This window comes from Fopius arisanus, unplaced genomic scaffold, assembly GCF_000806365.1.
Source record: "Fopius arisanus strain USDA-PBARC FA_bdor unplaced genomic scaffold, ASM80636v1 scaffold00002, whole genome shotgun sequence".
Taxonomy (NCBI): Eukaryota; Metazoa; Arthropoda; class Insecta; order Hymenoptera; family Braconidae; genus Fopius; species Fopius arisanus.
In genome coordinates, this window is record NW_011887741.1 from 1,586,601 (window position 1) to 1,610,363 (window position 23,763).

At 38.9% G+C, this 23,763-nt stretch overlaps 4 protein-coding genes across 9 annotated transcripts in view; 2 read left to right on the plus strand and 2 right to left on the minus strand.

The window, feature by feature from the left end:
* Positions 1 to 4,253, plus strand: part of neur (E3 ubiquitin-protein ligase neur) — a 28,330-nt gene extending 24,077 nt beyond the window's left edge. For all 4 annotated transcript variants that reach the window (XM_011304967.1, XM_011304958.1, XM_011304941.1 and 1 more), the window contains 2 exons: positions 29 to 600; positions 884 to 4,253. In XM_011304967.1, coding sequence (XP_011303269.1) covers positions 29 to 600; positions 884 to 1,985 — 1,674 coding nt within the window. In that variant the 3' untranslated portion in view covers positions 1,986 to 4,253. The remainder of the gene's footprint in view (positions 1 to 28; positions 601 to 883) is intronic.
* LOC105267837 (uncharacterized) lies at positions 3,264 to 10,703 on the minus strand. The gene is made up of 6 exons (XM_011306955.1): positions 10,331 to 10,703; positions 9,559 to 9,844; positions 8,602 to 9,086; positions 5,954 to 6,221; positions 5,261 to 5,359; positions 3,264 to 5,184 (listed from the first exon to the last, which is right to left on the minus strand). Exons 1-6 carry the CDS (start codon positions 10,336 to 10,338, stop codon positions 4,831 to 4,833), a joined length of 1,500 nt encoding a protein of 499 aa, XP_011305257.1. The 5' UTR covers positions 10,339 to 10,703; the 3' UTR covers positions 3,264 to 4,830.
* Positions 10,704 to 12,490: 1,787 nt separating this feature from the next.
* On the minus strand, positions 12,491 to 14,692 carry LOC105266657 (uncharacterized). Of its 2 annotated transcripts, none has more exons than XM_011305007.1 (2): positions 14,607 to 14,692; positions 12,491 to 13,574 (listed from the first exon to the last, which is right to left on the minus strand). In XM_011305007.1, the coding sequence occupies exon 2, from the start codon at positions 13,560 to 13,562 to the stop codon at positions 12,873 to 12,875; it is 690 nt and encodes a 229-aa protein (XP_011303309.1). In that variant the 5' UTR covers positions 13,563 to 13,574; positions 14,607 to 14,692; the 3' UTR covers positions 12,491 to 12,872. The 2 variants fall into 2 exon arrangements, with proteins under 2 accessions (XP_011303309.1, XP_011303300.1); XM_011304998.1 differs by lacking the exon at positions 14,607 to 14,692 and adding an exon at positions 13,647 to 13,926.
* Positions 14,693 to 14,705: 13 nt separating this feature from the next.
* On the plus strand, positions 14,706 to 22,839 carry Alh (Alhambra). 2 transcript variants are annotated; one of them, XM_011304986.1, is made up of 10 exons: positions 14,706 to 14,830; positions 15,502 to 15,581; positions 15,743 to 15,907; positions 15,986 to 16,183; positions 16,434 to 16,656; positions 16,738 to 17,069; positions 17,175 to 17,503; positions 19,088 to 20,323; positions 20,540 to 20,668; positions 20,841 to 22,839. In XM_011304986.1, the coding sequence occupies exons 1-10, from the start codon at positions 14,722 to 14,724 to the stop codon at positions 20,977 to 20,979; spliced, it is 2,940 nt and encodes a 979-aa protein (XP_011303288.1). In that variant the 5' UTR covers positions 14,706 to 14,721; the 3' UTR covers positions 20,980 to 22,839. The 2 variants fall into 2 exon arrangements, with proteins under 2 accessions (XP_011303288.1, XP_011303279.1); XM_011304977.1 differs by having other exon boundaries at positions 16,434 to 17,069.
* Positions 22,840 to 23,763: the final 924 nt, after the last annotated feature.

Here is a 23,763-nt window from a genome sequence, read left to right on the forward strand (position 1 = left end):
TCGATATAAATAATTATTGTTTCCCCAGGTCTGTGTGAAGTTCCTGGAGATGTCGAACAACTGGTCAGGAGTGATAAGATTTGGATTTACCAGTAATGATCCGATTCACTTGCGAAATTGTCTTCCAAAATTTGCGTGCCCAGATTTGACGAATAAACCCGGTTACTGGGCAAAAGCACTTGCAGAGAGATTCGCTGCTCATGACACAGTCTTATTTTACTACGTAACGTCAGCTGGTGATGTACACTTTGGTGTTAATGGAGAGGAAAAGGGTGTTTTCTTCGGTGGTGTTGAGACAAGGGGACCCCTGTGGGCTGTTATCGATGTTTATGGAAATAGTACAGCTATCGAATTGGTTGATCCCAACAGACAGCACTTCAATAATATTCGCAGAGGGGCTGAACACAGTAATGAAGATAATGCACAGCCAAGCAGACACACGGCTATGGATGATGCCAGTAATGCCGGAAGGGATGTTGTTGAGAGAATTATTGTACCGTCTATGCAGAATGTCTGTATACACCATGAGCCTGATGTCGAGCTGCCTGGGCTCAGGTTTCAACCGCCTGGAGTACTATTCGCACCTCTACCTTTTCATCCGTTAGTATTTCCATTCCTCACAATTAACTGCATGCAAACTACGAAAAAATTACTTAAATCCACGAAAATCATCACAATAATTGAAATTCAATAATTCGATGAATCTAATTTTCTTGTCGATCTTCTCCTCTGCTAAAACGTATTATGACCTTGTCTTCTAAAATCATTTCTTACCCAAATAATTTCGCATTTATTCATTGATAATTCCTGAGCAATAATCAGCTAAAAAATTCATTATTGAATCGCCAAAAATCACTCTAAAGTAAAATTTGAATTTCTCTAGGACTCGTGGCCGAAACATAAGATTCAGCAATCAGCAGTGCGTGGCAACGCGTTCAGACACAGAATTCTGTCACGGTTATGCTTTCACGAGTCGTCCCCTTTTGCTGGGTGAACGCCTGGTGGTGCAAGTGCTGTCAACAGAGCCGATGTATGTCGGTGCACTTGCCCTGGGCCTGACATCGTGCGACCCATCGAGACTGACCCCCGAGGATCTACCGGACGACAGTGATCTCCTGCTTGATCGCCCAGAGTACTGGGTGGTCTCTAAGGACGTGGCATCGAGCCCCCAACCAGGTGACGAGATCGCCTTCACTGTCACCCACTACGGCGAGGTCCAGATGTCGAAAAACGGTGGCCCCCCAAACGTTGTGATGCACGTCGACGAGAGTCTCCAGCTGTGGGCATTTGTCGATGTCTACGGTAGCACCCAGAGAGTTAGAATGCTCGCAAGCAGACCAACATCACCTCCACGACAACGTCAAGTTGTCAATTCACCAGCTCCACCCCAGCAGCAGTCAAATCACTCAAATGCAGCAACAGAGCTCTCCAGGTTCTCAGAAATGGTGCAGTTCAAGCCGACAGTTGGTGGTGGTACAGTTCTGGTCGTAAACCTTCCACCCCAGCCAGGATATCCAGCAACACCTCAGCCAATTTATGGTACAACAGGTGTAAGAAATTCACCGAGCTTTCACTCAAATCCAACCCCAACACCAGCACCAACAGCTGCTGTCTCTCCAGTTAATCATCATTCTGGCAATCATGGAAGACAGAGCACATCACCACCTCTTCTCACTGGTACCATGAGCAGCACTGGATCATCTACGTATGTTGATCCTGTTAATTATCAGAGCATTGATACATCAACACTGGCTTCACAGTCATCGCATCTGCAGCAGTGGAGTGAGAGACTCCAGCCAACACCTGGACAGCCCAGTGAGTGCTCCATCTGCTATGAGAGAAATATTGACTCGGTGCTGTATATGTGTGGGCACATGTGCATGTGTTATCCTTGTGCTATTCAACAGTGGAGGGGAAAGGGAGGAGGACACTGCCCTCTCTGCAGGGCACCCATCAGGGATGTTATCAGAATTTACAGGTCGTGAAGGGGATTTTGGAGTTTTTTCTTTTCTCAAGGGTTTCGCGCCGGCGCGATTACTTGGCAGGACCTCGGGGGGTTTGGAAGATCTTGAGAGATCCTGAGGGGATTTCTGGGGAATTCCTTGGGAATTTTCGGGGGCCTCAGGCCTCATGAGGAGATTTGTGAGGGCCTCAGGGGTCTTGGAGGGTTTTCTGGAGGCCTGAGAGGTCCTTGGAGGACTTCTGGGGCTCGGGGAGTCCTGAGCGACTCTCGAGGATGAAGGGAAATGGAGTTTTTGAAATTCGTCTGATCGTATCAATACCCTGAGGAACATTCGTGATAATTTTCGGGGGTTATTTTGAGGGTAAAATTAGGGCTTTTTAAAGATTGAGAGAGAACGCGACAGACTGAGTCTAGGCTCTTATTACAGGACTTTATGAGTGTTTTTTACGTCGATCATTAGTAGGCCACGTTTTTTACACCGATTGATGCCAACTGTCAATGTTTTTTGCCAAGGTTATTATCTTCTTTTTTTTGTATCTTTTTATTTTGATAGGTTTTAGGTTTAGGAGCTTTTCTTGAGATGGGATATTTGTTGACGAATTTGGTCCACAGTATCGTTTTTTTTTTATTAAGCTTATCAGTTATGGAATTACGTTAGGGTAAGTTAGGTAATGCCGACATCTCAAGCAGAAAATATGGAGGGAAATCATGCAATAGTTATTGTAAATTCAGGAGATGAGGGACAAAACGATGTTTGAGTTTTCTTGTCGGGAATATCTTGGAATCTGGAGGAGTTGGAAAAATTTTTGTAGGACCTTTTTTGCAGAGAATTTCACCAGCTGCAAAAAAGGTTATACACGAATTGTTGTATCTCCAGGAGTTGTTAAGATATTCCTTAAAAACTGATCGCAGTGTTTTCAGTTAATGAAAATAAACGTGGAGTCGGTTTTTGCTGGATATCTCGGGATCGATGGGGGATGGAGGAAAATTTTGTAGGAACTTTTTTGTAGGTGAAGAAATTTTCCACAAAAAAGGTCCCGTACAAATGGTCGTATCTCCAGAGGGTCTCGAGGTATTGGAGAAAAATTAATCGTTTTGTGACTTCATTGCTGAATAATTCATCACGTTGGCATTCTCATGTTCTTTCCTCAACTCCTAGTTCTCCCCCGTCATTTACCAAAGAACCTCCATATCCACTGATTCATTTGATGATGAAACCCGTAATGGTATGAGTATGAAAAAACAACGAGCCAGATTACTGACGAAATGATCCCACGAGGCAATTTGTCAATTTGTTTTTAAAAATTTCAATATTTCCACGATGAGAGCCAGTAGTAACGCTAGACACTGGAAATATCGAGATTGATAAGACACTGGAATCGAGGATTGTTTATCACCTTCAGGGCCTCGATCACTGCCAAATAAATAATTAACTGTAATCCGTGCTTTTTTGTAGTATTGCGCGGTCCATTCGGTGCCTTTGATAACGGTAATCGAATTATTCCTAATGAAAAACAATAATTGAAGAACAATGACACTTTTCACATTTTTTTAATTTTTTTTTTTCGACGAAGTTGGCGAATCATAGCTGAAGAATTTTTAACGTATGGATAATGTACAGAATTTTTTGACAGAGGTTAACTTAACAGACTGGGTCGTTATCTTTTATCGTAAATTAACTGATCTATTCGGTAATATTTATTATTTTTTTTCGGTAGAATTTCCAATTGTAATTATAATTTATACCCCAAAATTATCGAGAATGCAGTTTTTCGGGGATATCTGTGAATATCTTGGAAGCCATTGAACTTACGACTTTTTTCAACTGAATGCTTTTTTTTCGTTTTTTTATTCTCTACGAAAGATATGGAGCGATTTTTTTTATAGCTCTACTGGGTATCGAGATATCGCCGAAAAACTGATTCTCTGCAAGAATTAGGTTTAAAAAAAATTGTTCAAGTATAATAAGGCTTTTCTCAGTGTGCGCTAATGCTCGGAGGGTTTTTGACACTTCGGGTGCATCAGTCAGCGCAGAAACTATAACATTATCATGAAAAAAAAATGAATGATTGTCACGAATGGTGGACACGCAATAAAGCAGTAGTGAAATCTCTAGTCCAGCGAATGGCAGCTACTCCTCTGCCTGAATGAATTTTAAAAAAAGATGAAAGAAATTTAATAAAGTAAGAGTATTTGGTTTAATGTCATGAAGAATCATCATTTGGAAATATGTATCAAGTGCATTTTATGACTATTCCATATTTAAATAAATGAAATTGAAAAAATGAAACTGTCCGCATCGTTGATTTTTCTTGTTCCAGCGGAGGATTTTTCAGGGTTTTGAGACACGACATAATATTTCATGAAAAAATTATGTGCTGAGATGAAGAATTACCCCATGCCCTGAAGGAGCTGAATAATGCAGGGGTGACTGACGTTTATTCATTTCTCAAATTTTTCTCATCAACGAGAGAATAAAAACGAGTTCTGTTGATTTTCTAGTTTTCTTCTTAATAACCGAATTATCTCGGGAAGTATCCATTATCGAGGGAAATGTTTAGAGAACGTTTTTGTAACTTATTAAGTTCCCGACGAAAAAGATTTTTTGACATTTCCTGGTATAATTGATAGTTTTTCGATTATCTGATATTCAGGAAAATTGTCAAATTCAACTTATTTCACATTACCACTTTCGACTCGATTCCTCATAGAGTTCTCGATGAAAATTTCGGAATCTGAGAGAGATAGTGAATTTTTTGTTAGAACCTTTTTCGTAGGTCTTATTCCACTCTAGGAAAAAGGTTCTCATGAAAATAAGGCTATCTTGTTAAGTAGCGGAGATATCGGAAGAAAAGTGTGGAATCGATTCACAGCCTCACCGCCCCGAGTTTCGCGCACTTGTGCTCGGTTCCGATCCTCTCGGCCATGGTTTTCCCCCAGTACTCGTAATCCGTGTAGTTGACGGTCTCTAGCCACTCGAACTTGAGGATATCCGCAATCCTCTGGCTATAATTCGAAGTGAAAACTCCGAAAGCGACTTCGGGAGTGATTTTATTCTGGGCAGTTCCGCATTTTTTCAGACCCCTGGCGAGTGCCAGGGATGCAGCCACCACCCCGTGGCCAATTCGAAATCCCCGATATTTGGGGTCTGTCCCGACGTAGAAGACCTCCATCGCACCGCTGACGTTGTACCTCTCGAAGAGGTCTACCCTGGACTCCACCTTTTCACAAATTCGTTCATGAAATTTCGTTTTTTTTTCGAGTTTGGAATTCCTTGGAATTCTTTAGGATACTTACGTCACTGAGGAACTCAATAAGAGCGAGACTGGAACGTGCCTTCACGTGGTTCCTCACCACTTCTTCGAGAGGATCTGTCTCGCCGATGGGTAATGGAGCCTTGAAGAAGAGGAATTAGAGGGGTCAAGCTATCACGAGTGGAGTCAATTGATGATTTACGAGGAAACGAGGGGATTCATAAAAAAATGTCGTTTGACTTTATTGTTGGAAATTTTTTTAGCTACAAAAAAGTCAAATCTCATTTTTTCCCACGATCCCTCTGTTCCGAGATATTTTCATATTTATCAAACTTCAATTTTGAAACAAAAAACAAAATTATATCAATAATTAGGCGATTTAGAGCTTAAAGTCGTTTGAATATTTTCTTGAGAATTTCCTTCCCTCCTAAAAAGTCTTATGATTTTTTTTTCTAAAATCACTCCGTGTTCCAATATTTTTACATTAATTAATTTTCATTTTGATTGTAATAATTGTGATTAGAGAAATTTCAGGTTACCGATCGTTCAATTATCTCGCCAAGGAGTAAATTCCGAGAAAAATGTTAGAGGAATCATTTGTAGAGAATTTTCAGAGCAACAAAAAAGACTTTTCAAGTTTTTTTCTCAATCCAATTGTTACCGAGATAATTCCGGTTTGAATGAAAATGTCACTGTTGATTTATATCCATGGAAATGTCAAGTAAATCAAACTCACATGCAGTTTGTTAAACGATACAGCGACGACTTCCTCGGTTTTGACGTCAATTGCAACAATAGTGCAATTGTCTTTAATAACCTCGTAGAAAACGGTCTTCATGGCCTCGGGACCGCCCTCTTCTTCGTAGAGGCCGACCCCAAGGGCCACATTCTCCTGACGCATCGACTTCTGCTGAATCTCGATCGCCGATTCGATTTTATCCTCCGTGAGTAGTCGATACTCGATGGTACCGAAAGGTCCTGCCTGCGAAGAGCCGAACATTTTCCTGAAACCACAAAAATCAATCAATTCTCCATCAATCAATTAACAACATCAATCGATCCCCAAAAAACCGCTAATTACTCCCCAACTAAATCCCATTTATCTCCAAAACTATTATTCCCACCCAAAAAGCTTATAAGACTTTTTTCCACCCCTTAAAATTCTGCACAAAAAACCTTCTATTCATTTTTTCGCTACAAGCGCTACTTCTCCAGTAATTCACCCGCAAAAACTAGACTGCAGGAATGAAAAAAAAATCGGCTAAATCGAAATCTTTGATTAAAAATAAAAAAAAAATCGAAAACTACCGGATTTACGATGAAAAGTGACAAAAGCTTTTACATCCAAAATGTAGCGATCCACAAAAAAGTTCTTTAACGTTTCCTCGTGGAAAGAATAGTTTTCGAGATAAACCGATAATAACAAGCACAAGTGGATTTCCTCTGTTCTGAGGCGATCACTTCTGCAATTACAAATGTTAAGATGATTACTGATGTAATTTTATTAGATAAAACCATTGTGGGCTTACCTTTCGACATGCAATTATTTGAACCTCTCTCGGAGACACTCGAGCCTCATCTGAAGGGGATCTCAGATTTCCACGCAGCCTCCGTAACCCGGCACTCGTTCAAACGAGTTTCATTGGCACGACTAGTCCTCCACCACGATCTAGACAATTTTCCATTGTTCCTGGTACATGTACATATCCCCGGAGACCATTAGTTACAATTGCACCATATCTCCGGATCGCGAACAACGACTGAACGCCGGGGGGTGAATAAATCCCCGATAATTCAACCGCCGATCGATTGATGAATGGGTGTCAAGGCCACGTGTTTTCCGATTTTCTGGATTTCGCTCCAATGGGCGCAATGGGACGGATGACCCGGAATTGATGCCAAAGAGGGAAGTCTCACAAGCACAGATTGGGAAATGAGGCAATCCAATTACCACTTTTCAATAGCAATTCCAGATATTTCATTGCGCAAACATTCTGATAAATCGTTGAAGCTGTTAAAGCCGAATAGAATACACATGGAAAATACTAATCATTCCATTTACTTTAAAATGTCATCTAATGATTTTTTATTGATCCTACTTTTTGTAATGTTCTTTTTATTTTTTTATCCAATTTTGTTTTAATAATTTTTTCATTTGTGTGTTCAATTTTTTCTTGTAATCCAATTTGTTTTATTTTTTTTCGTCTCGTAAATTATGATTTATTTCTCTTGTTTCACAGTTTGTGTTTTTTTTTGTGGACACTTAGAAAATTCTTTAAATTTTAATTACAAAGTCGTCTGGATCTCCAATTATAGGACTTTTAATTTTATTTCAATTAAAAGCAATCACTTAATTTTTCATTCATCTTGAAAATGAAAGGGGATTGGGCGTTTTCTGTTAACGCCCGCATGTATTGTCTATCTAACGTTAACAATTTTTGAAATTTGGTATTGAATGTATGAATGAATCCATTGAGATAAATTATTGAAACCGTTGGATTAAAATAAAATAATATTATTGTCATTGATTCCATTCACAAGATTTAATTGTTTTTTTATTAGCACAGACTTTATCTTTATTAAATGAAAATATAATTATTGTGCTGATCGTGCGCTGTTGAGAGAATTATTTAATAAAAATTTGCAGTTTTCATGTTTTTTATTGATGGTTTCAGCTAGTGCAGAAACTGCGCTGCGGCTTTAATGAAGTATTCAGCGCTTGAGTAACTCGATTTTACGAGAATTGAACTGAATTGGATGGAGTGGAAATTTCCTCGTCATTCATACATGAGAAAGATATTTTATTCATTCTATTTGATTTACAACCTTTCTACAAAACGAGAGAACAATAACTAGGGGATTTCGTTTATAAAAATAAAATATTTCGAGGGTTTAATAGACTTTGTGCTCAACAACTTCATTATAAATAAACAAGACTCATTAGACCACAGATATAACACGTGTGGATGCACTAATTAATAACTTCTTTCCTCGAAGAATGAGCTTTTCCAGAAAAATGAAAGTTCGAATGAGTTTTTGGCGTATACCTCTGAACTCGCGAGAGATACGAGTATTTTTGTTAAGAACTTTTATCTGGCTCGGGGAATTCTCTACAAAAAAGTTCCAGAACAAATGATCGTATTTTTCCTGGATTCCGAACGATTCGCCAAAAACCAATCGAGCAATTTCAAATTATCACGAGTAAAAATAGAACCAGTGTCTGCAGAATATCTCAAAATCTACTGGAGATATCGAAATTCGTGTTAAAAAAATTTTTGTAGTTCATGAAATTTCCTACAATAAAATTCTCACACAAATTGCCGTATCTCCCATGAATCCGGAGATATGGCAGGAAATAAAACAATTGATTTAGGAGTTATTCAAATTCGTTTGGCCACTAGCCTCCAGCTCTTGTGAACATCATCAATTCGTTCACTAACTTTTTTTCCGTTGAAGACAAAGTCCTCGAATTTGATTTCAGCTAGAGAATGGAACCCCAGCTTCTCGGCGATCCTCTGAGAGTAGTTCGAGGACGCTATCGCGGAGACTAGACCAGGAACACAATTCGGATTCGTGATTACGTTTGTTCCCTGGATCTCCACAGGCGTTTGTACGTCTTTATGACATTTGAGTTGTCTTGCTATCTCGATGGATGAGGCCATCAGGAGCTCAGCTATCCTCTTCCCTCTGTGAGATCTCGCTGTCACCAGGAACATCACCTCGAGAATGCAGTCGACGTTGTAGTGCTTGAATAAATCCACCTTGGAGTCCACCAGGATCATCACGTCCATCAGCGCTTTCGAAGATTTGTACTTGCAAGTCTCACTGAAAACCTCGAACGCCGATTTTTCCCCGGGTTTTTGCTGCATCTGTAACGCGAAATCAATCCAATAATCAATCCATTACTAATCGGATTGACCGTTGAGTACAGGTTTAATAATTTCCCCATTAAGTCCAGAAGGATTGAATTTAGAGGAAAATCTTATAAACATTTTTTGAAGCTCATCGAATTTTCTCCAAAAATGATTTTTTCACTTTTTCTTCTAAAACCATTGGCTGTCGAAATAATTAGACAGTAATTGGGACTTGAGAACATGAAATCAATTCGTCAGTTGCGGGATTTATCCTCGATTACAGATTTGATAATTTCGCAATTATCTCCAGAACTGTCAATTTCAGAGGAAAATTGCATAAACATTTTTTGGAGCTCAAGAAATTCTCTACAAAAATGGTTATTTCATATTTTCTTCTAGAATTATTGGTTGTCGAGATAATTGGTTAGTAACTGAGACTTGAGAAAGTTTTTTCTTGGAAGCTTCAGGAGCAGGTGATGGTCATCACCTGGATCTTGTTGAAAGACGCACCGACGACTTTTCCTGTTGCGACGTCGATGGCGACGACACTGACCCCATCCTGAGCTGCATTGAGGCAGAGATCTTCAAGCTCCGATGATGCTCCAGGCTCCGAGAGAATCTCAACCCCACGACATGTGTTCTCATCTGTAAAAAATGACTCTTTTATGACCTCCAGGGCTCCAGGCAGGGTTTCCGTCGTCATGGACTCAAACTCGATGGCACCGTCCTCCGTCGAGCCCCAGGGACGGTATGACGGCATTCTCTTGCGGGTACTGCAAATTAAATTACTCCTCCATTAAACGTCAAATTACGAATTCGTGCAAATTTATAGTTTTACAAATATTTCATTATCTCGGGAAATATCGAATTTACAAAAAAATATGATAATTCATTTTTTTTAGATTATAAAATTCTCTACAACAAAGTTTATATAACATTTTTTTTCAAAATTAGTTGTTAACGAGATAATTAAACAATTACGAAGACTTCAGAACGTGACTTTTTCTACTAATTTGAGCCCCGTGATAGGGCGTTGATTATCATCGAATTATCTGAGCAACAATCGATTTTAGAAAAAAATGTGAAAAATAGTTTTTGTAGATCATGAAATTCTCTACCGAAAGTTTAGATTACTTTTTTCTCTAAATTTTGTTGTTATCAAATTCACTTGCCACTTAGCGAAAAAATCAAACTTATTTTTTTTCTAGCTTAGTTATCCGCTGTCAAAAGTGATTATTAATTACTGAGATAATCAATACTTCAACATTTCTCTCTGCAATAATCGGATCAGCAATGACGTAATTCATCCAGCCGATATGACATGCTAACAATTCGCCTTTTACTTTATCGAACTTGTGGAATTAATGAAGAATCGTCTCCATTGAATGCACAATCAAAAATTCAAATTGCAGTTTAAAAATCACCGGAAATAGTAAACGATTCACTGGCAGCAATAATTATAACAATGATTGTTGAACAAATGAGGTAATTGACGACAATTTATTCTAAGGATTGATGAACGATTGATCGATGATTGATAAAGGATTTATAAAGAATGAGAGCGTGATTGGGAATTAATCAGAGTACGGAATTGAATTTTTTAATTAAATATTCTGGTGAAATAAATTGTTTAAACACAATATGACGCACTTCATAATGAATAAATCCTTGTCGATCCACTGGAAACGAACGAGACCCGTCGAAGGTCCCCGACACACTGAAACTGCAATCTTTCTCAATACATAACTCTCTATTTATGTACAGGCACATACACATTTACACATGCTCCCATGACACAAGCAATTGAAGTACATAATTTTGCAAACAGATAAGAATATTTATCGTTCAATTCCAATATCGCACCTCGATAAAAAAAAAATTCTGCTGCATTCAAAACGGAATTACAAAAATCTCTGCAGCAAAATCTGTCAATGATTTTAAATAATAAATTTTAATTACAACAAATTGATTAGTTTAGTCTTCAATGTTGAATTAATATTTTTTCTTGATTCAGGGAATATTTTTTCGGTGATTTCCATAATTTTTTTTTGATCTATTAATTGGAAAATAAAATTTATGTGGTTGCCGATTTTTTTTTTTTGAAAAAAAATGGTTTTCAGGAGAATTTTTTCATGATTTCTTTGTGATTTGGGTTTCCTCCACGTGATTTGCGGTGGAAAGTCTCCGGAAGTTTTCAACCGCCTGGTGATATATTTAGAAAATTAATTTTTAGAGAAAATTTATTTCGGAATTTTGGAAATACCGGTTTGGGTGAGAATTTCGAGAATATCGCGGGAACTAAAGGCGATAATCAAATTTTGGTATTTACCTTTTTTGTAGCTACTGGCCAGATCTACAAAAAAGGTTTTGACAAAAATTTTAGTATTTCCGTTAGATTCCGGGATTTTCATTGAAATCTAGTCAATAGTCGAAATCGGCGAAAACTGGTTTGCCATTTTGGTATTCGGTTCATCCGGTGAATAATAATTTCCGTAACGTCTGCTTGAATAATTCCGGAATCATTATCATACCGAATGATTACGTACATCGAGTAATCGAAGATGCATTCCGTGGGGTTTTATCGCGATTGTTGCGATTCAAGTCGCGTATCAAAATTCAATACAAAAATCGATAGCAGAATTATACAGTCACATAACTTTAAATATCTCGAACTCAAGTGAGATACGAAAATTATCGTAATGACCTTTTTTGTAGCTCTTGATTACCTCTAGAAAAAAGGTCATGACAATATTTTCGGTATTAACCCCCAATTCCGAGATAATCATCGAAAACCGATCAATTCTCAGTTCCGATTTGACTTCTGTCTCAGCACTTCGATGCAGATTTATCGATTTATCTTGAAAACTATCGATCAAAGGAAAAAAAAACAGAAGGACTTTTTTCTACCCTATTAAATTTTGGATTGAAAAAGTCATTTGACATTTCCGGTTAAAATTGATAATTTCCCAGAAATTATCGCTTGAAACCGAAGGGTTAAATTTTATTTGTCTAATTTGACGATTAATTCGGTAGATACGAGTCAATTAACCAATCAATTAGCAATTCTACTCACGGAGATGAATGAATCCACTTGGAATAACGAGGGAATTGTAAATTCTGTTAAACAATGAGGTGTTGCTTAAAAAAGTCACACAGAGATAAGAATTTCAAGCCTCCGGGATGCAGTCGCTGACTCTTGACCTAGATTGTCAATTTATTTTTATTATCGCTCGTTGGTTTTGGGGAGAACCTCTATTACCGTCGAATGCAGAAGCCAAACAGTAACCTTAATAAATTGAAAACACAAAAAAAATTCTAAACTTTCAAATCCAAAATTTTGTGCTCGAAATATTTCTGTTTACTATAAAATTCATTTGAATTTTCATTATTAATTAAAAAATTACCTGCATAAAGCAATTCTGTTTTGAGTTCAATTTTAATTTAATATTATCAGCAGTTATTTTATATAAATTCCAGAGAGATTTCCAGAATTCCATCAGGGCTCTGGAAAATCGTTCACAATTTATTTAAAATTAATTTATTAATTCAAAAATTCCCACCATAATTCAAATTTTTCTCTAATTCAATTTCACTTTAATTTTATCAATAGTTTTTTTTTTCATAAATTCCAGAGAGATTTCCAGAATTCCATCAGGTCTCTGGAAAATCGTTCACAATTTATTTAAACTTTATGTACTAATTAAAAAATTTTCGGTACAATTCGATTCTTTCCGTAATTTTATTTCAAAATTTGAGTTCAACATTTGTTTCCTAAATTCCATGAAAAATTCCAGAACTCCGTCACAGATTTTTTGTTTCCCGCACCATGACATTGACGATATTCGCAGGAATTCCTTGGAAAATCGGTTCCCCCAGGTGATCCTTGTACTCCAGTAGATCGATGTCCAGGATGCTGGTCATCCCAGCGCGCTGAGCGCTTTTCATTGAAAAAGGGGACGTGAAGACTCCGAAAACGAGAGGAATCGCCTGATCCCGAGCCCAGGAAATGCCCCTGGAGATGAGTTCCTGGGCGATGCCCTTTCTCCTGTGGTTTTTATCAACAGCAACTGCGTAGAATTCCATCAGGTTTTTGACCTGGTACCGGTTGAAGAGGTTCGCCCTGTCGTTGATGTCCATGAGATACTTGTGGTACTCTTCGATGACCGGGGAATGGGGATTCGAGGGAAAAATCCCGGCCAGGGCGTCTTTTCCCTCCCCGCACCCGGGATTTTCGCTCAAAAGAGTCAAATTCGCCCCGACGATCCCCGAGGAATGAACCGCGACGAAACACGTCGAGCCCTGGAGTATCGCCCTGACGGATCCGTCGGATATTTCAGTTATGATTCCCCTCTCGTCGTCAGTTATTTTCGATCTCTCGCACAGTAATTTGCACATGTTCTCCTCGAAGTAGAAATTCTCTCTCATCAGGTCCAGGACCTGGGGCAGGTCCGAGGGAGAGGTCGTCCTGATGGTGTAATCTCCTGTCTCCATTTCGTAATTATTCTGTAATTATTATCTGATTTATTGACAATTATTTGAATTATTTGAAATTATTATGTGATCGATTTTTTATACCGATTGCGTATTTGACGTTTCAGTTATCGGGCGATATTTCCGGAACTGGCGAATTTACAGAAAAAAGTGATTAGACTTTTTTATACGTTATGATATTCTCTATAAAAAGTTTATGTAACTTTTTTTTGTGAACTCGGTAGTTATCGAGATAATGTGCCGAATACCGACATGTTAGAAATCGATTTTTTTATTGATATGAGTGAGTCGATTGAATTTATTTTTACAATTTTTTTTTATATTGACACAGAAATTCAGGATTTATACGATGTGCATGCGGTAAGATAAATTCAAGTACTGCCATCATATGAGACGTATATAGTATATAAAAATAATAGAACTAGTGGAGTGGGAGAATATGGTGAATTAATTTGCGAGCAGTGCGCGTTTTGCTAGATAATTATTGGTTAAAAAATTATCTCGGGAGTCAAATCCTCAGGTCCTAAACAACTCACCGTTTTCTATCGATGATTTCATTGAAAACTAAAAGTCAGTTAATAAAATATTCAATACGACAAAAAAAAAAAAAACAAAACAAAACAGAAAAAAACTCCCGGCAAATTCTCGAAGCCCAAAATCCCTTTAAAAAAATTCAAAAAACCACGGCAATTCCCGCTGCAACTTCCAGAATGCACCGCGCGAATGGCGGGGTCTGCAAACGCATGCGCAGTGAATGAACAACAAAATAAAATGGCCGCCTCGCGAAATAAATAATCGCCGCCTACGTGAATAACAAACCCCCCGAGTTTTTTTCTAACTCAGTCCCCCCCCGAAAAGAGCCCAGTGGCCACAAAAAAAAAGCTCCGAGTAATAACGATGGTGTGAAAATCGTCGACCCTCAGGTGATAATTCCGTGACTTTATTTCCAGGACCTCGGGGTTATCGCGTGTTGGGAGACAATTGGACGTGTCACGCGTGGACGATAGTTTCGTTGTTGTTTCGTCATCTGGAGTTTAATCTCACCCGAAATTACAGCTGATACGTGATATGTACCCGCTTGAGGCGGGATGCGGGGTATTAAATCGACGTCAGCTGGCCTAGCTTGGCCCGCTAATCTAGTCACCGTCTGGACCACAGCATGAAGGAGATGCTTGGAGGGTGCTGTGTGTGTTCTGACGAGAGGGGATGGACTGAGAATCCGCTGGTCTACTGCGATGGCCAAGGATGCACCGTTGCTGTGCACCAGGGTGAGTCCTGCCAACTCTTCGCCAACATTCACGTTATCAACACAACCCCGAGCCTCCCCAGGGGTTCTCTCCCTCTGGATTCCCTTGTGTCCAGGTTCTTTGGGCTGTTACACTTTTTGCATCACTACCTCCAGGTCCTGGGCGAGATCTTCAAGCCTTTCAGGGGTTTTATTCTGATGGGGTTAGGTTAGGTCTGTCAATGCTCACATGACGACCTTTTTCAACAAAACTCCAGGAATTTTTAACAATATTTCATTGTTTGCATTCTTCTCGGGAATTACGGAACGTTCGGTTTTTTCCTCGAAGATTTTTTCACGAGGACGTAATTCTGGAAATTTCAGTTTTTTTTTGGGTCGGGATAAAAAGTGAAATGATTCAGTTTTTTTTAGCGAATGGTATGGATTTTTAATGAGGGAATCACAGAGAATTTTCGTGGAGCTGTCACTTGTTTTGTCGTTTAAGGGCAAAGTTCGGTTTCAAGGTCAAGTTTTCGTGGAGATTCGAGGATAATTTTCGTTGTTCTGGAAAGGAAAGATCGAATTCCCTGGAAATTCTGAGGAACTGTCATTGGTCTGATATTTCAAGGTCAAAACTTGGAAAATTTATTGATCTTCATTTTTTAACTCAAGTTTTGAATATTCTGGGGATTTATTCTTTTTACGGGGTTTCAGCGTGTTATGGCATTGTCACGGTGCCCACAGGGCCCTGGTACTGCAGGAAATGCGAGTCGCAGGAGAGGAGTGCCAGAGTGGTGAGTATTTCTATTTTAGTGATTCATTCATTCAAAAGAAAAGTATTCCTACCAATTAAATTTACTAGCCTCAAACCAACTCATCTCACGAAAATTAAATTAATTACTTTGGAGAATTTTATTTGAGGATGCATAATGAATTTTTGGTTTCGAAATTTCAGCGCTGTGAATTGTGCCCAAGCAGGGATGGGGCCCTTAAAAAGACAGACCAGGCGGGCTGGGCCCACGTGGTCTGTGCCCTGTACATCCCAGAGGTGCGATTTGGAAACGTCACAACGATGGAACCGATTATTCTCCAGTTAATCCCAGGGGAAAGGTTCAATAAGGTGACGATTCATTGATTTTAGCTCCTGTTATTCTGCGTGGATTAATTCTTGACATTCTCCATGTTTTTTGTATCTCAGATGTGTTATATATGCGAGGAGCAGGGCAGGGGTAGCAGAGCAACGGTGGGAGCCTGCATGCAGTGTAATAAGACAGGATGCAAGCAGCAATTTCATGTTACGTGCGCTCAGGCACTTGGCCTCCTCTGTGAGGAGGCTGGAAATTATCTTGACAATGTCAAGTACTGTGGATACTGCCAGCATCATTATTCGAAACTGGTAACTAGTTTTTTATTGCCCTAACAAGTTCTGAATTCAAAGAATTGAATTTTAAGAAAAAAGCTCCAACTTGAGGTTTTTGAGCGTCACATTTTCAGGGAAAATCTCGAAATCTATCAAAGGCACGGATTTTTTGAGAATATCGAGATATTCGTTCAGAACTCACCGTGTGGTGCAGATTGTTTCTGGAATAGATGAATTTCAGGGGAAGTTTGCTTTGAATAATCAAGAAGATGATTTTGTTCTCTAGAAAAAAGGTGGCAACGTGAAGACAATTCCCCCCTACAAGCCAATCCCTGCTGACAACGGCTCCTCGGACTCATCACCAGAGAAAGAGGCAGAGGCCCCTCTGAAGACGAGCTCTAGCACGACGAAGAGAAAAGGCTCGAGCTCAAAATCCACGACAGGCTCCAAGACAAAATCAAATTCGAGTCCGAGTTTGGAACTCAATGGCATGACGGAAGATAAAAGTGGTAGCGGTCGTAACACTCCAAAAGACACAAGTCAACACCAAAACACTGGTAGCAGTAAATTTACCAGTTCAAATTTCGTAGAGACCGTTGTCACCCAGTCGGAGAGTGTCTTCGGGGTGGAGGGAGGACAGGCTGGAGTGAAACCGAGTCCTGGGGTTCACAAGAGCCAGTCCAGGTCGAGCTCATCGTCCACAAAGTCCTCCAGTCACACAAGCAAGAAGAGAAAAACAGGCGCGAGAACACCAACTGCATTGGGAAATGAAAATTCTAATCATTCCGTAAGTTCTGAGGCCAGTGGATCTGTAGTTGTAGCTGTTGGAGCTCCTCCACAGGCACCCACCAATAGTATCCAACCAACAGTCACCGAAGCCACTAGTCTCAGCACCAATGCAGAACCAGAAAAATCAAAAAAGGTTTTTAACAAGTTTTTGAAATTTCAATTCACCGTAATGAATTGTCAGACAAGATTTATCAAGTGTTTTTAATTCGTTGACAACATTTCTTGGGGGATTTTTTAGTTAAAAATTGACAGTCCTCCAGTTCAAAGTACCTCAACAACCCCAGTGACGACTGAGGCGACGACAACTCCCGTGATAATGTCCGTGACACCTTCCACCGTGGCTCAGTCTCCCACAACGACAGCCAATAGTATAGTGGTATCAGTACCACTGACAGCTACTTCTCTAGCCAGCTCTATTCAGAGTATCGTAACGAGTGCCCCAACACTCTACCAGCAATTACAACAGAGCATGATTACCACAGCTGCCATGACACAGCCCATCCATGGAACTGTGACAACTGTCGGTGATAAAGGTCATCCTGAGGATACGCCTGCCAAGAGGTCGAGGTGAGAGCGATTTTCTATTTTCAATTTCTTCATTTCCACTTTATTCCTTGTCTTCACCGAGTAAATACCGATTTATCTCAGAAACTATTGATTTCAGGAAAAAACATCGAGAGACATTTTTTGTGGGAAATTGAATCGGATAAAAAAAAGTCCTCTAATGTTTCTCATTTGAGTCAATAGTTTTCGAGATAAATCGGTAATTAGGAAAGATGTGGTTCGAGTTGTTGAATTCTTCGCTGATTTTGAATTGCTGTATTTTCGCGCGTAATTTTTGCATCGACAATTTGCATTTCGATTATAATCGAAGGCTGTGCAATTCGAGAGTGCAGTGCTCTGTGTTTTAAAATGGCTGACGTGGGGGGTAAACAAGCAGGTCCCCCGTCTTAACCTCTATTTCCTTCGATTATGATCCTAAAATATCAAGGTTTATCGGGTTAAAAACGTCTCAAAATGTGTCTTAAATGCCTCTGTGATTTAGAACAACTGATTATTGATCTCAATTTGTGGTTTATCGTTGTGAAACGTTGATTTTTTTTGTCGTTGGAATAAGTAAAAATCAAATACAAGTTGGCAGTGTGTTTATAACAGTAGTTGGGGAAGGCCTTTCGATGTGTATATCGGGTACATCGGTTCAATCGAGGTCATTTCGTATCTGTGATTTGTTGGATATTGTTATCTTCGTGAAATTCAATCTCACGATTGTTTAAATAATCGAAAAAATTGCTGTGGAAGCCATTGTGTTCAAGTTATTGGGGGGAGATTGTCGGGAGTGTCTATGAGAAGGTAAAATCGATTGGAGGTTATGTTTATTTTTTTTTTCTACCGCCAATCCTGCGAAAACTCCACAAACTCATAAACAATTACGAATTACTCGAGATTGTCGAAGAATTGATGAAATAGTACATCTAGCATTTTGAATATTTCGACAGTGAACCTCACAATTACCGCTATTTCTCTTTTGAAATGAAAAACAAATTCGGCTCTAGGGATTTTCGAGCTGCTCGTTAAAAATCTTTCAATCTGTTCGCTTTAGAATTGAATGAAATAAATGATTCTGAAATAACGATTGAAGAGTAATTTTAAAATAAATAGAGGAACCTGGACGAATATGGAGGCGTGGTATTTCAATTCGAATAATAATAATTAACACTAGATATTCGAGATTACAGAATGGCTATCTAAAATGATGAGCGCATGATGAAAAATGAATTATGAAATTCAACGCCAAAATGTTTTCGAAAAAAATCATGTTTCCGCATTACGTTTTTTTTTTATTGTTGAAAAATCCCACGTGAAAGTCTACCAACCCAGTAATTACTGAATACTTAATTGATTTATTGATATTTATGACCGACCGATATATGAAATCATAAGACTTGGACTAAATATTAAAAGGATAATAGTCGAAATAATAATTGAAAAGGATAAAATTTTTGCTCTAACGCAATTAAATTGCACAATTTGTTCTATATGAAATGACAATAAATATCTAAAAAGAATAAAATTCCGATGGGAATTTTACATATTGCCCTTCAACATATTTTCACAGAACCCTAATACCGTGATGATTAAAAATGATTTCAGAACTCAATCAACAGAAAAGCAGGAAAAGCGAGGGAGGACAAAGAGGATTTCATCGAGCAGTAACCCAGTGGCAGGGCCTCCAGTGCCCTCCTCGTCATCTTCGACCTCGATAACAACATCGAAACGCGGAGGAAGGAGTAGCCAGGCGCCACCCACGCTGCCTCCGCCTCCAGCGGTAACAGTGGCTCCAGTTCCCTCTATAATTCAGGGACCCACGCTGGGTATTGGCCACTTCAGCAGCGTGGGCTCTGGTACTATGGGACCAGTGGTGAAGGACTCACCACCTAGTTCACCAGGTTCTGAGAGCATGAGCAGCACAGGCCCTGGCAGAAGAAAGAGAAAGAGCGCTGGAAATACAACACCAACACCATCAGCATCAACAACACCAACAGCAATGCTTACCAATGCCAAGGACGAGAAAGACGTTAAATTATTTCAGAATGGTGTGAGCGCTCCCCACATGCTGGGCAATCAGTTGAATCCATCATCGACGATGGCCCAGAAAATGTCGGATACGTTGAATCAGGAGTTGGAGGCCCACTCGATATTCACTGAGGCTAGCAATTCATCTACCAATCTCGTTGGTCCACAGCTCCACAGTCGAGTTATAGCCTCAATCAGGTCGAATCAGGCCGCGCAGCAGCAGCAGTCTGCCACGTCGTTCTCAGCCGTTTTCTCTCAGAACAGCAATAACTCGAGTCTTGGGGCTGGAGGTCTTGCTGGTGGTGCAATACCTCAGACACTCGATCAGCTACTGGAGAGACAGTGGGAGCAGGGCAGCCAATTTCTCATGGAGCAGGCACAGCACTTCGATATTGCATCGTTGCTATCGTGCCTCCATCAATTACGAGCTGAAAATCTTAGACTCGAGGAGCATGTCAACAGCCTACTCCAACGCAGGGATCACCTGCTAGCTGTTAATGCACGTTTAGCCATTCCCCTGACAACTCAACCCAGCAATCATCCACCGAATAATATTCATCCCTCAGTCAATCCAACTGATTCTAATGTTCCACATGCTAATGTACCACCTGGGGCACCTGCATCTATGTCCAGGGTCAGTCGAGACTCCAGGGTCAATAACACGTACATGCCTCACTCCAGCTCCAGTGGACACTCCACACCAATGGAAAATGGACTGCCACCTGATCCTTCACCACCTGCTGCTGCCTCTGTACAGCAATATCCTCATAGGGGAAGTTTAGTACCACCTCAGCCTAGCCCAACGACGATAAGGTGAAAAATATTTCATCCTGAATTTTTTCAAATTTTGTTTTTGGATAGAAAAATATTTCTGGGAACTAAATACAATCGAGACGATTGAATTAAACAAAAAATCAATCACAAATCCATCAAGTCAATATTTTTTGTTCAATTTTCATCTTGTAATTTATAGAATATATTTATTTTGTCATTTGTTTATCTTACCGTAATGAATATTGGATTGTCCAGGCACAGCCCCGCAGCCAGTGGATATCATCAATCCCAATCAGGCAACATAGTGTCGCCAGCAACAGCCAATACCTCCGGAGTGTTCAGAAGCTCCTCAGCAACCCCAGATCCCCTTCGAGGAGTACCTAGGTAAGACAATGGTTCAACACCGTCTTAAAAAAAAATAATTATCTGCTCGATTAACTCGTCGTCGACAACCTCCCATCATCGATCGGGGCGACTTGACATCAAACCTGTAAATAATCTTAATTAAGCATCTCTACGAGATCGATATAGACGAATCATCGAAAATGATTGATAGGTCTTCAGGCAGTTACATGGGGTCGGTGTATCAACCGACGATGTCCAGTCTTACCAGTAATCAAGTAGGTAATGTTCATAATCAACACAGCCATGGGCCCACAACGACCAGTCATGGGCCATCCAATAAGCCAAGCTGAAGGTGAATTCATTCGACGAAATTATTTAAGATTATTTTTGAGGTATTCGGTACCAGCGTGATCACAGCCCTTTACTCTATCGCAGCAGAATATCATTCATTTTTTCGTTTCGTACAAATAAAAATGTCACGTGTGTAGTTATAATGTGAGACAGAGTAGAATAGGACAAAACGGTCAATTATCAATAACTCGGAAAGCACCAAGTAAAGTTGAATGATTTTCTCTCAATTCAAAGCTTCAAAACAGATCTTTGAAATGATAAAAAGCTCGTTGAATTCCACTCTACTGATCTAAAGTTATTGACGATTGAAGACGTTCCATTTCGTCTCACTCTACTCAACATACAATTTTTTATTTTTTTAAATATTAATTGATCTCGAAAGCTATGGGTTTTAGAAGAAAATATCAAGAATACTTCTTTGTGGGCATTTCAATTGGCTACAAAAAAGTTCTTCAAGGTTTTCCGTTCAAATGGATATTTTTCGGGAAAAATCGATAATTATGGAAAAAAATTTAATTGAATTATCTCGGTTTAACACTTCACTCGTGATGTTGATTCTGCCCTTTTGTTTTGTTATTAGGGAGTCATTTTGCATGTAATTGTGAATGTTGACGACGCTATTGCGTTTAGGCTCAATTTTTTTATTTCCTTTAACTTTATTACGTTTTGGAGTTCTGCATTATTTTCTAGTTTAGTTTCCTCGTTGAATGCTGCGATAGTTGATCATGTGTTCTTGATTCAAAGCTGCCGCTGAACAGGCCAGTTTAGTCGTTAATTAAGTAAATCTAATGAGATTGGAATTGTCAATTGACCGGAAACTCGTGTTTCCAATTAATTAAGAAAAAAGATGAAATTTGTTTTTGACTTGAAATTAGAAAAATACAGACTAGAAAAATCTGTAGCATTTAAGAACTTTTGTATTTGGACGTGAAAATTATATAATTAGGGGATTATTATCTCGAAACAGCAAAGACTTGAATAAATTAAAGGAAACATAAATAAGAAAGGTTTTAATTTAAATTTTGCTGGGCTGAACTTGCGTGTGAGTGGGTGGTTTAGGATATGTGTACAAATTGTAGGCTGTATTGTTAAATTCAATCGACGAATAGCAATAATAATGTAGGTGTACATTGATAGATTTATGCCTGTATATTAGGAGTGATGCATTGAGGAGATTTGACATTTTTTAATGTGACCATTGGGGTAGGAAATGGTTTGTACTTGGGACGTTTGAACAAAATATGTGATTTTATATGAATACCTCAATGCACTACTGCCACATTCGCACACGCACGAGATAGAGTTCTTTAGGTGATTATTCGTTAGGGAATTAATGTGTTGGGGAGTAACACGAGCACTGCCTTTTACGACGTCAGTCAGCAAGAAATTCGAGAAGAAATTATGGAATTCTTTCGGGAAACGGGGAAACAGACTTGAATTTTTCTTCAATTTTTCAGGTTTAAATATTCTTGTTATTTTACTTAAAAGTTATTAAAATCAGGAATTCTAGGTGAATTCAGAGAAAAATACTCATAATTTTTTGGGAGAATGTGGAGGAGAATTTTCTTTTTTATATTATAAATATGGGAAATTGTACAATTTTCCACTCCATTTCTCAGCAAAATTGAGACAACTCATAAAAATCTCGAAGTTTCAGAAAATTTTGTCTCTTAAAACGAATTGCATCTGAATCTTGAGAAATTGATAAATCTTTTGTGAAAAGTGCGAGATGTTTCGTCGTTTTACAGATTATTCCAACTGACATATCGAAATTTCCAATTGAAAAATTTAATTTATCATTTCTGGGTTAAGTTTTTTAAATGTTCTGGATAATTCTTGGTTGAGGAAGAATCAAAGGACTAATGGGAGGGGAAATGAACAACAGATGCTGGAGTGAATGAGTGAATTGAACTGAAATGATCTCTTGTGAATTTGTAATTCGTCGTATGATAAGGGCCTAGATTAACCGGAGGACCTCGTACCGAGCTTGCAGGATGCGAATGTGTATCAGTAAATATCATTGCTCAGGAATAAATCAGAGGGAACAGATTTCCATCTAGAGGTCAAACGTGAATTGACAATTTTTTCACTGAGAAATTTTTGCACACTTATCGATAAGACTTTTCTACGTTTAGATACACAATGTGTAATTAGATATAAATTTTCGGGTAAGAATTTTTAACAGATGGAATATTTTTTCACTGAAAAATTGTGTGCCAAATTAATTCGCTATCGTGTGGAGACTCGGGAGGTCGATTCGTCTCATTCCTTCATCTCATTTTGTGCGAGATGATTGTGTCTCGAGGTTGAAGTGAATTTTTGTTGGGGTACACACGGAAAATTTGGGTGAAAATTGGGGTTTATGTCTCTATTCACTGCTGCCTCGGGATTCCATCATCTGATTCGATCATACGACGAGAGAAAAATTGAATGATTAATTATGAGTAAATCCCACCCACGATCTGAACAAATCGTGAAACGGCGTTGATTAACGTCTAGGATAGTTGAGGTAGGTTGCTAGCATTCTATTTTATATGTACAAAGAAATGGGGGGGACCTAAGACGAGGATGGCCTGTTCTATCGAACCTCGATAGATATGTTCCTGAAAATCTGAAGACATTAACAAAATTTTAATTCGTACTGAATTTTTCTCATAAAAAATTTCAGATTTCTATTTAAAAAAAAGCGCGTGAATATCGAAGAATTTTTCTGCAGTTTCAAGCCAATTTCTCGGAATTGAAGGAACACATCAAATTTTTCGCGTAAACATTAATTACAGAAA